The 13,275-nt window shown below is 40.2% G+C and overlaps 1 protein-coding gene across 1 annotated transcript in view; it reads left to right on the top strand.

Moving 5' to 3' along the window:
- Positions 1–2,019: 2,019 nt before the first annotated feature.
- stard8 (StAR related lipid transfer domain containing 8) overlaps positions 2,020–13,275 on the top strand; it is a 97,981-nt gene continuing 86,725 nt past the window's right edge. The window contains exon 1 of the mRNA XM_063060866.1: positions 2,020–2,351. Within this exon, the coding sequence (XP_062916936.1) occupies positions 2,249–2,351 (103 nt within the window). The 5' untranslated portion in view covers positions 2,020–2,248. The remainder of the gene's footprint in view (positions 2,352–13,275) is intronic.

Raw genomic sequence — 13,275 nt, 5'->3', positions numbered from 1 at the left:
TCCAAATGTGCTGTTATCACATCCTTGATAACTGACTCCAGCAGTTTCCCCACCACCGACGTTAGGCTAACTGGCCTATAATTCCCCGGTTTCTCGCTCCCTCCTTTTTTAAAAAGTGGGGTTACATTAGCCACCCTCCAATCCTCAGGAACTAGTCCAGAATCTAACGAGTTTTGAAAAATTATCACTAATGCATCCACTATTTCTTGGGCCACTTCCTTAAGCACTCTGGGATGCAGACCATCTGGCCCTGGGGATTTACCTGCCTTCAATCCCTTCAATTTACCTAACACCACTTCCCTACTAACATGTATTTCACTCAGTTCCTCCATCTCACTGGACCCTCTGTCCCTTACTATTTCTGGAAGATTATTTATGTCCTCCTTAGTGAAGACAGAACCAAAGTAATTATTCAATTGGTCTGCCATGTCCTTGCTCCCCATAATCAATTCACCTGTTTCTGTTTGCAGGGGACCTACATTTGTCTTTATCAGTCTTTTCCTTTTTACATATCTATAAAAGCTTTTACAGTCCGTTTTTATGTTCTCTGCCAGTTTTCTCTCATAATCTTTTTTCCCCTTCCTAATTAAGCCCTTTGTCCTCCTCTGCTGAACTCTGAATTTCTCCCAGTCCTCAGGTGAGCCACTTTCTCTGGCTAATTTGTATGCTACTTCTTTGGAATTGATACTATCCCTAATTTCTCTTGTCAGCCACGGGTGCACTACCTTATGGAAAATATACTCCTTTATGGAACAGTTATTAAAATTATGACTGCAATCTGACATGGCTGGCTCCAAAGGACGTCTTTGGATCTGCAGTTGATATATTGTCGCAGTCCCATACCCTTTACATTATCCACTACTTTCCTGAGCAGCTACTTATCCATAGTAATTCCAACTTCCTACCAACTTGCTTGATTCCTTCCAATTATTAATCTTTTACCCTGCCCGGTCTCCAACGTCCATTACCTGTCTGTTGTTTTATAACTTAATTCCTGCCATCCGTTGACCTGCCAAACCAGTCCCTCCTCCCTGACCTGCTAAACTGACACATCTATTGTCCTTGCTGCCTAACAATATCACTTCTATGATAAATGTCCTTCTGTTTCCTTTTAGTCTTCCCTGTTCTTGGGTATCTCTCACTCCAGGGTGCCAGCACTGTTTTCCACCATGGCTGACACTGGAGCTGCCTGATAACCATCAATTTATCCACATTAGTGATGTGTAAGTGGAAAGGCCTTTCTCATGTAAGGCGGACTAAGCCTTGGCCTTTGTGCGCAACAGAGTATTGTTGAAGCCATCTACCCAATAAAATATTGTTTGGTTCCCTTTTTTTAGAGAGTTTAATACATCTAAATAGGTGCAATTTAATCTCTGGGCAAATCTATTTTATGGATAATGGTTGAGGGATAGGTATCGCTTGGGATATCAGGGTCAATTTCCTTCTTCAAAGTGATGCTGGGGATCTCCCACATCCACACAAGAAAACAGCTAGGGTCTCCATTTAACAGATGGCATAACACACCATCGAAATGACACACAAAATGCTGGAGGAACTCAGCAGGCCAGGCAGCATCTATGGAGCGGAATAAACAGTCAACGTTTCAGGCAAGGACCCTTCATCAGGCCATCGTCGGAATGAGCGCTTGTGTTGTCCACCAACAACTTTGTACTAATTGGGAGAGAATAACAACAGCTCCAACTATGGACCTGTATCCCAGAGGAAATGGGGGTCGCCGTAAAGGGGAAACAATACAAATAAAATAATCGTAGAAAAAATGATGACGACACAGGGAAAAGGTCAGGGGAATAATTAGCTCATTCTCCCCAGGGGCCAGATGACCATCTTCCGTCTTACGGTTCCCTTTTATTTTAATCTTGGGTACAGTTGGGTACATTAATTTGCATGGTAAATCCCCTCCGGGTTTGCGTGAGTGGGCGTGTAGGAGGCCCAAACTGAGAAATGACACATGATCTCACTTTGAGTTGTTGACTTCAGATTGCGGCTTTACTGCAAACTCTCCGCAGCTGCGTAGAGAAACCTCTTGTTCCAATGAAGGTGAAGTGAGTTGGTCGCTGAGTCAGTTCCTCCCCTCACTTTCCCGAGCGGGTTCGGACGCAGAGGCACCCTCGTCGTTCGCGTGTCCTGGTGCGGAGGATGCCAAGCGGTGTCCTCCGCAAAATACTTACCGGTCCACCCAGCATACGTCCCGCTTGCCGCCGGCTCGGGAACTGCAATATCGGCGGCAATGGATGGCTCCGGACAGCCGGGCTCCTTCAGGAGGTCTCGCAGTTTCCACTTAAAAAACTTCAGAACATTCCTCAGCAAAATGAGCAACCGAGGAGCGATAGGTAAGAACAGATTCTGCCTTTCTACAACTAGTTTTGTCAAATGAGCTGATTGATAATATAAAAAAGACGGCACATACAGTAACGAAATTCTGCTTTTGATAGGAGCATGGTGAATTTATGATAGTGTCTGAGAGCCCCTTTTTTTTCTGGCTGAAAGTTTATATAATGTATGTTACAGCATATCCGATGCAGAGCTCCCGAGAATTTCTGCATTCGCTCGGTACTGTTCTACTCTGCTGTACCGTGGCACTGAAATGCCAGTCTCGAAGCGGAATCGATCTGACAGTACAGCGTTTGAAATAGAGTCCGTTTGTAATGTCAAATAACGACTAATCTTCTACCTATTATAAGACAGAGCCTGTGCTAGTTTGGCCGCGTGGTTTACCCCTACACATTTCCCATTCTCTCCTTTCATGTCACAACTTTTGGACTTTCGGCATATATACGAAAAATATTATGATTCAAAAATAAAGTAATCTAATCGTAAGGCGGAGTGATTTGTTGAGGAGGTGAGGTTGATTTGAAAAGTACTTTCAGAGTGTTTATGAGGACTTGGGTCTGTTAGGAGAGTAGTTTGACTTGCAACATCTGGTGTTTCATTTTCACTTATAACCAACGTTGTTAAAACTGCCAGTTTGGAAAGTTTTTAATCAAACTGTAAACCACTGCAGGATGTTCACCACAGACTTTGAATATACTGTAGCTGAGTTTGGGTGACCTGGAGTGCTTTGAAGGGTTCTGTGTTTGCTGGTTGGCCTCTGGAGGGACAGGATTTAAGTTGTTTCTATTGGCTTTGGCACCTTTGATCACAGAAGGGTGGAATTCAGCCATTCCAGATTACAATGCAGGGACACTGAAAGAGATTTACAGGCAGTTGGTATACCTCCAGTGAGAATGGGATCAGGTTAAGTTGTGATCCGCTTCAGTGTGTGTGTTTTTTGCCCATGTTCTGTAACTAGTTACAAGCATTCTGAAAATGAACTATATGTGCTTTATAAATTAGTCCATTCTAGTCATACAGAAACCAATTTTCACTGTAGAAAAACGTTGGAAATGTGCACCAAGATGTTTCATTTATATTGATTATGATAATATTAACCAGGACAGCACAATTCTCTTCTGAAAATTACACAGTGAATCCCTCCTGCTTTTAATATCCACAGCTGAAGGAGAGTGATGCTTTCTCCGACAGCTTTCTATAATGTTATACTTAAAGCAACTAAGTTAATTCAAATGCACTTCCAAGTGCATCAGCTGGAGGCAGTGTAAAAGACAGTATTACTTACTGAGGTGAACAAACAAGAAGTTACTATTTGGGCCTATATTCTAATTGCACAGAAATATTCAGAGTTGAAAGTAAATTTATTATTTATGTGCTAGAACTGTACGTCACCAAATACTACACTACCCTGAGATTCATTTTCTTGCAGGCATCCACAGTAGAACAAATAAATCGATAGAATCAATGAAAAACTACACATAAACAACGTCTGGCTGGCAACCAGTGTGCAAAAGACAAACTGTGCAAATACAAAAAAAAACTAAGAATAATAAATACATTAGTAAATAAATAATACTGAGATCATGAGTTGTAGAGTTCTTGAAAGTGAGTCTATACAACCTATAGGTTGTGTCCAGTGATCAGTTCAGTGTTGAGGTGAGTGGAGTTACCCATGCTGGTTCAGGAACCTGATGGTTGAAAGGTAATAACTTTTCCTGAACCTGGTGGTGTGGGTCCTGAGGCTCCTGCACCTCCTTCCCGATGGTACCAGCGAGAAGAAAGCATGGCCTGGATGATGGGGGTCCTTGATGATGGATGCTGGTTTCTTGTGACAATGCTCTTTGTAGATCCGCTCAACGGCGGGGACGGCTTTTCCTCTGAGGGGTTGGGCTGTATCCACAAATTTTTGTAGTCTTTTGATATTTCAACGAGCATTTTTCCATACTTGCTGCTGACTTAAAAAATGTTTGAATATACATTTTGCAAAACCCATTCTGTTAACTTCCTACATATTGCTGATCCGATCATCAATAGTCTATAAGACAGTTTGCGCCGCCATTTGAGTGTGGCTGACTTACTTTGCATCATAGCCCATGCTCCTGCCTTCTCCCTATGTCCTTTGCTGCCCTTATTAATCAAGAATATTTTCACCTGTGCTTTAAATATACTTAATGATTTGGCCTCAAATGAAGGAAGACAAGATCATGTGTTGATATGTGTGTGTGTGTGTGTGGGGGGAGGGGATATGAATATAGTGCTAGAACAAACTTCACCCAAGAACTGTTTATAGGTAGCTCGTGTCTTCCTCCTTCCCAGCTTAGTCAGCTGTCAAACCAGCTTAATGCTTAGGATGGTCTATGCAAGTATGATTTCATCCGGCAGCTTTTCAGTGTGACTGATGGGGAATTACTGTAACATATGCTCTGTTACTGGTACATAAAATAAGCCAAAGTGGGAGCACAGCCTAGAAAAGGCTGGCAAAGAATGGTAAAGAGCAAGTTCAAGGCTTCAATATTTGGATGTGAACATGTAGGAATCATGAACGTGTTGTTAATTATGTGGGGAATACAGTGGGAATTTACAAACAAGATGTTAGATACTTCCACAGAGCTCATCAAATTCAGGAAGCTGATCAATCCTGAGAAGTCATCAAAAGTTTGGAAAGTATATTTCTATATAATCTGCATTGAATATAATCATTGTGATCTTAGACGTGATCTTAAAATGTAATAATAAACAGACATAGTCAGAAATCAGAAATGCAAAGGAGTGGAACAAAGTGCTGAGGTCACTGACATGCTGTCTGGAGAGATGAATGTCTGGTTATTCTGGCTCCTAACCACCTAGCCATTCAAAAGTGAGCTCAATGTGGCTGTGCGCTAGACTGTGTCTCCACCCAAATAATATTCTAATCTATCATTCTGGCCAAAGGGACTTGCAGTGCCAAGGTTACCTTAAATTTGTTGGAGGAGAAGCAAAACAAAGGACAAAAAAATTGTTGTGTCATTAATGACATCTGTCAATCTCCTGCACTCTGGAAAATAAAAGACCAGCACACAAGTCATGCTACAAACTTCGCTGGAAGATATTAGGAGGAAGCGGAAATAGTTATGCAGCTGTGCAGTTTTTCTTGTCTTTTGTATGGAGGGGGTATATCTGCAGAGATACTGTATTGCTGTTGTCATTTAAGCACATTATTTTAAGGCTCATTACTATGAAGGCCTAAAGCTATGAATTCATTTTCAGAGGGTTTCAAGTTAGTCATAAGGGAAATCTCATTTGAAGTGTCAGTAAATCCACATTTACCTTTGGGCAATCATCAATAATTCAACTTTGTAATGAGGAGGAGAAGCACAGGGACAGGAGAGGTTTCTGATGGTGTCAAAAGAGAATAAGGGGAATGCAGTTATCCAGCTATCAGATGGTACAGAGGACAAAATCTTCTGTTGTCTCAGGAGACTTAAGTACTCACAATTAGGTGCTTCAAGTTTTACGCAAGTTCTTGGAATCTGACCTGAAGCCATGTTTGAAGAGTTCTATTACTTTGTTCGCGGAGGTGATGACATTTCACAGATCAGAATGCTTCCAGTCTATTGCAGAAGATCTGCAATATTTCATTTGTGTTCACCATGGATGTTGGCCGGTGATAAGAACTCGCCCATTTATGTCATCTGTATGAATATTGTTTCTCAAAGTGAGGGATGCAAAGTAACAGCATACTCAAAGTTGAAGGCACTGTGTATTGCACTCATATAAGAAAAGCATCAGTACGAAATATGGTGTTTACATCAACAAGAAGGAATAATCTCCAAATATTCAGCTGCAATCAAAGGATATAATCTAGATGATCAATATGAAGTACTTTAGTAACTAAATGATGCCTGGTCATTTTTGCAATTGAAGAAAATATTAGTGGTGGTTACTTGGAGATAGGAAACATGCTTTGTGAGAATTCTTACAGTTAGAATAGAGCATGTGTTGGAATGCTGAAAAGATGAGTCTACTATCTTCACATTTTTGATGAAGATGCTATACCCTATGCTGCAGCATTTAATTCCGTGACAGGGATTGTCTTTTGAACTTTGCATAATTAAGTGCAAAAAGGGTCCGCCAGGATAAAGGGGTGAACAATTTCAGGAAATTTGTGACTGAGATGAAGATGTCCAATTGCCGTGAGTGTATCTTGTGCCAAAGTGGCTGATGGCTCTGGCACCCACAGAGTTGGAAAAGTACAAACCGCAGGACGCATCATGACTTGACACTGCGTTCGGAGCATTGACAGACTGCAGTGAACGGAAGCTGAATCTCGGGAAAATCTGCATCCCAGTCTCTAGGGCTGGTCGTATTCTCCAACAGGACTGTGATTTCTGGAAGGTAAACTAAAACTAACCCTCTTACTGAAGTAGGCATCAATTTGACACTCTTGCTGTTGTTAAGTTTTCATCAAATTTTCATCAAATTGCTGAAACATAAATGGGGCTAAGGTTATATGATAGCCATGTACATATTAAAAATTTGTAACGAGTCATGCCAGTTGTATGCAAATTTACCACCTAGTAGTGAAACTTGTAGTAAGGGAAGTTGAAAGAGAAGCACATGGGATATTGACGAATAAATATTATTAAGCAATGGCAAATTTTGGAGCTTGATCATTAGCAGAATAATTATGGGGAAAGACTAAGGTGGTGCCTGTATGACATATTCAACAAACTGGAGGCTTCTGATGCAAAAGCTTTGAACTTTGATAAATGTGCTGAGATCAGTGGTGAGACTAAAGATCAGATGGGCAGATATACTCCACTTCCCTTGGTGAAAAGAGGAACTGAAAATTTAGACCTTATGACAAAACTAAATAAACTATTGAATTCGTAACCAAGGGGTTTTTGATGAGTTCATTTTCTGCTTGGCAGAAATAATCACAGCAAATTTAATGCCACTAGACACAGCTCCTTTTCCCTGCTTCTCAGGATAACCTTTAAAAAAAGGCAGCTTCTGGTTTTGCCTGAGCCGTAGACATGGGGAACCATTTCCCCATTCAGGCTCTGGTTAGAATTGCCTGGAGTTTGTTACGATTCGAAGAAGTTTATACAGCTCATTTGTGACTTGGGCAGGAGCCTGGCCTGAGTTCAGGTTAGTGTTGCAAATAGTCCACAGAGTGGCTTAGTAACCTGCTCCTTTGCAATCTTTAGAAGATTAAAGTTGACTCCAAGTGCGGTCCCTTGTAGCACTAAGAATTCTTTCTTAGAGAACGCTTTCCCCATCCATCTTCATTGTGGGACTGTCAGTTATGATACAATCACCATCCTCACTACATGAATGTCATGGCAAACTTCACCCTCATTATACAGTTGTCTGATAATAATCTGTTATATCTACTCCTTTCCATAGTCCTTCAGCTACATATTGCCATCAATAAACTTTTGAATACATGCCACTGTCATTATAACACTCCTTTTATCACATAACACTCCCAATATAAACCACCCCATTAAAATATTGTCTCCATTACATGCTCTTACCCTCCTTTTAATCACACCAACAAGGCTGCTGTGTTTTGTCCCCATAGGGTCATGTTATACAGATGGGAATCCAAATCTTGAAATTGAAAGGTGGATATAAAAAAGGGACAATACAATCCCACAGTTCTATGCATATAACTTTTTATTTCATTCTCGATTGAACATGGGGATCTTAGGAAGAAATATTTTTTGACTGGTTTCTGCTCATAGTTTAGTCTGTGGCTGGTGATTGTTACCGAACTTCTGATAAGATCTGGAAAAATAATAGTCATCGAGTTGTATGATGTGTAAACAGGCCCGTTGGCACAACGCATCCTTGCTGAGCAAGATGCCTTCCTGAATTAGTCCCATTTGCCTGCATTAGACCCATATCCTGCTAAACATTCTCTAACCACTAACCTGTCTAAATGTATTTTAAACATTGTAATTATACCCGTCTCTTCCACTTCCTCTGGCAGCTCGTTCCATATACCCACCACCCTGTATGGGAAAAATCTGCTTCTCGGGTCCTTTCCCACATCAAAACCTTTGCCTTCTCATTTTAGACTCTCCTACCTCAGGAAGTAGACTATGATAATCCATCTTATGTAAGCCCCTTATGATCTTGTATACCTCTAGAACCCCAGGTTCCCAACCTGGGGTTCCATGGATCCCTCTGTTAATGGTAGGGCTCCACGGTATAAAGAAGGTTGGGAACCATTGTTCTGGAACCCTGTCACTCCTCAACTCCCTTCACTCCAGTTCTAGCCTCCTCTTATAATTAAACCAACATCATTGTGAATCTGTATAATCCCTACTTTTAAAAACAATCCTCCCTATAGCATGGTGATCAGTACTACACAGAATGTTCACGGTGCAGTCTTACCAAAATCATATACAACTGTAACATGATGTCTCAACTCTTGTACTCAGTGTCCTGTCTGTTGAATGCCATATGCCTCTTTCACCACCTTGTCTACCTGAGTTGCCGTGTTCAGGAACTATGTATGTGCACCCCTAGATTTCTCTGTCCAACAATATTTCTCATGACCTGTCATTCACTTTGTATATGTTTAATTTAATAAAATGTGCCACTTTGCTCTGGTCTGAGTTAAACTCCATCTGCCATTCCTGTACCCACTTTCACAATTCATCTAAATGCACAGAGCTGAAGCACAGGAAGAAGCTTTGTATTTAATCCCTTGTTGGGCTGGGTCTCCAGCTGAGATTTCGAACGAATTGCAAAGGCATTTCAAAGCAACTAGACTTTTATTTACTTGTGATAGAAACACCTGACTTCAATCTCAACCTTCAAATTGGGGCAGCCACTTGTTTAGGAAAACTACAAGAACAAAAACTAAATTAGAATAGAGCTGGGATTCCCTTTGTTTATTTAGGATGCTATGCTGTTTAATTGAGACAGAGACTGTTGCTGAGCAGTTTCTAACATCAGTTGCATGCACTTGTGTGGCCATTAGACACAACACTGTTCTTAGAGTGAACAGTTTTTAAATAGCATCAGTTGCACGTGTTTGTGTTCAAAAAGCAATGACTTTTGTCACTGATAGTTGTCAAGAAATAAGCAGTAAGACAATTCAGAACTGTTTTGCTCACTGCAGTTTTGAGCACTCAGGCTTCGAAATGCCAGAAATGATGGGTGTGAAAATGAAATGATGTCATTACTTCAAGTTAAGAACTGTAAAAAAAAAAAATTTGAAAGTATTGGTGATCATCTTGAAAGCTACAATGAAAATGAAGATTTTGAGTATGTAATCATCATTGGACGAATTCCTCCGATAACTATTATGAACTAATACAAAGTTTTATAGTACTGCAGTGGTATTGGCATTGTTGTAATTTGTTCTGTATTTGGTAGTTTGTCTTTTTTATACTTTTTAACTATATCCATGAAACTTTGGCTAACTGGGGCAGGCACTTAATTGGGCCAAAATGTACTCATCTTGTGGTGTCCTAATTCAGTGGTCCCCAACCTCTGGGCCGCGGACAGATACATTGCTGCGAAGCATGCATGGGTGCAGCGGTGGCCGGAATGCACCCAGCACATCTTTAAGAAAAAAGCTGAAATAAACAAGCTAATTAATTAGGTGCTGCCTGGCAAGTAAATGTCGGCCCAGATCAGAGGCAATTGCCGATTGCATTGCCTCTGATCTAGCCTGACATTTACGTGCCAGGCGGCACCTAATTAATTAGCTTGTTTATTTCGGTTTTTTTCTTAAAGATGTGCTGGGTGCGTCCTAGCCACCGCTGCACCCCTGCATGTTTCACGGCAATGTATCGGTCCGCGGCCCGGAGGTTGGGGACCACTGTCCTAATTAACCAGAATCCAGTGTATTTCTTGATGGTTTAGATAGTAAAAGTAATCTGTTGTTGCTTTGTGGCTTGGTACATTCTGTTTTATGTTCTGTGTTGTTCTGCTGGGCATGGTGATTGGTGCAGCAATGTGTGACGACACTTACTTCAAGCACATCCCTGAGTGTATTAGTTGTGAACGTAAATGCCACATTTAACTGTATGTTTTAATGTGATAAACAAACCTGAATAAACAATTAAACCACTGACATATTGACTAAGGAGATTCAAGTCTGAAACTTTAATTTATGCCAGGTCTACTGATTTCACTTGGATGATAGCAGATATGCTTCTGTTGTCTTTGGGTGTTTTTTTTTGCTCCTGATGAGTATTTGATATTTTGGTTGAAAAGTACAAATGTTTAGGATCTTTTCCCAAACTCTTGACTCTTTATTTCCCTCCAAAGACGCTGCCTGACCTAGTAGATCCTCCAGCATTTTGTATGTGTTGTAAAAGATTTCCAACATCTGAATAATCTTGTGTGTACAAATGATTCAGCGTCAGGTTTGGAAATTCTGTCTCACTGCGATTTGATTCACGTCGAATGATTTCCTGATGTTCATCGAAAAGAATGATTAGTTGCCCAAGGATTGTTAACCTCAGTATTACTAAACTCAGTGAAAGCAAGCAGGGATACATCACAGAACAATTTCTTCCCTTCCCCGATAAGTGTGTACAGTGATCAATGTTGCATTAGCACTGTTGGTTTTTAGCATCCTGGTTATATTTCTTTCAGCTATGTTTTGTGTTTTGGTTTTACTCATGTTTTATCACTTTACTTCGGGCCAGACTGGCATTTAAAACTTGCGACCAATGGTTTGACCGAACTTGTGTCCAAACTATTTCACGTCAAACAGCAACTTTCCACATGGTGGGATTTTATTTTCTCATATGATTTAAAGCAACATAGTAAGTAAAGATTGGTAAACATACAGCTACTGGCAGCAAAGAGACTATCTCAAAATTCTGTGTTACTGCCTATAAGTTATGGAACCTTACATGACCAACCATGATAAAATGTCACAAAAGCAATGGCAATTCTTCTCACTTCCAGTCTTCACATTTTGCTTTCTGTTTCTCGCTTTTATCTTAAAATAGTTTTCACTTCTTTATGTTATTAATCGTACCACCATCTTTTCTGCACGATCCAACTCAGGGGGATTTTCTTCACTTGGTTTCACATATACTCTTCTGATTGTAGAGACGGAATTATCAGCAGTGACGTCTCTTCCCAGTCCTCACTCTTGCCTCTGGTGTTCTAACTGGGTTGATTCCTCTTTCCTTAAAAAGATGATACTCCTTGGGGGTGCAGAACCAGACTCCACATGTTCGCCAGCAAAACCCGTGTTATTCTCTATCTTGGCAATCTCACTTTACTGTCTCTGTGTTGTCTGACATATTCCTGAATGAACCATGGTTTCATCTAGCTCTCTGTTCAGGTCATTTAAGTTAACTTGTTTGGACTTTGGCCCAACTTCTGTGTGCTCAATTGATTCTAATTCCCTCAGTCAGCTGCAGATTCAGGTTAAGGTGGACTGTATGATAGCACCAGAGAAATATAGTTAGTTTCATGTGGATCGCTTTTCTTTTGTTTTATGACTTTGATAGTCCCCTTTGCTTCTTTACAATGTTGTGCTCCACAAACAGATGTTCTGTTATGTACAGGATGATTAAAAATCCTCCAGGACACACTCATCTCTGATTTCAATACACAATTACATCAATGTTCATTTCCCAATTCTTGCTACTTATTTCATAATTTATTTAATATCTTATTCTGCTTTTAAAGGATCTTGTGTTTGTGGAGGGGAGAACAGAGCAGTGAGTGGAAGGGATATATACAGTATAGAGACAGTAATTGAAGACTTGAGATAATGAAAATAATTTTGAATTAAATGAGAGACTCGGAGGATTTGGACCAGAATGGAAATATAAAACTGTCATTGGGGTGTTGGGGAAGCAGTCCAAATCTATATTCCAAACAAGTACTTAGTTTGAATTAGAAATCATCATGTCAGCAAGTGGCATAACTAAAGGCATTGATTATAATATAAAAGGGTAAATCTATTTCTGACATCTCTATAGAGATAAATGCTTTTCAGATCACAGAATAGAATCGAGTTAAATAAAGAGGTTGCAAGTTCCTCAGTTCAAGGAATAAATATTAGAAATAAGTGCAAAATTGAGGATGTCAAACAGACTAAAGACAACAAACAGACTGGATCTCTGTTGACCGTCTGTAGCTATGCAAAATGTTTACATGCATTGTCTTCAAAGAGGGGAAAGTCATGATGTAACCAAGTTGGTGAGACAACATGATCTATGTAAGCACCACGTGTACTGAGTTCTGTGCTTTTAGAGTTGAATAAAGCAAAAATCAAATGCTGCAGGTGTTCAAAATCTGAAATAAAAACAGAAAGATCTGGAGATATTTAGTGAGTCAGGTAGCAAATATGGAGAGAAAAAGAGAGAAGCTCTACCCTCAGCTAAGTGGGCAATTTTAAATACCCGAGCTAAGATTGTTAAAATGGTAGACTATTGAGCACATCATCTGAGTTTAAACCTATTCACAGCTGCCATACGTGTAACAAATCAATGCATGTTGTCATGCATCAACAGTCTGACCCTCTCTATTTGTGAAATACAGACGCTGGTGATCAACAATTTAACATCAACAATAGCTTAACAACAATAACATACGATAGCTTGGGCAATCTACAGTTGGAAAGAGGGGAGAAGAATATATTGTCTGAGCCAAGATCTTTTTTGAAAGTTCAATAAGAATCTGAAGAAATATTAAAATATTCTCCTCCACCTACTAACCTTGACCATTCAGCCAAGTGATGATTTGTACACTTCTCTTAATACCCCAGTTTCCTGTGTGATCAGGGCTAAGGGATATATGGGAGAATGGATTTATTTCCCTTTTGTTCACCAGGAGCCAATTTTAACTTGCCTCATAGGAAATTGGTGGGTTTGAGTTGAATACTGGGCTCTGACACTGGTGATGTTTACTTCACAATGGATACGGTGGAGAGTAAAATTTTGGGTGAGC

This window comes from Mobula hypostoma, chromosome 10 (assembly GCF_963921235.1).
Source record: "Mobula hypostoma chromosome 10, sMobHyp1.1, whole genome shotgun sequence".
Classification (NCBI taxonomy): Eukaryota; Metazoa; Chordata; class Chondrichthyes; order Myliobatiformes; family Myliobatidae; genus Mobula; species Mobula hypostoma.
This window is presented reverse-complemented; position numbering and strand designations above follow the sequence as displayed.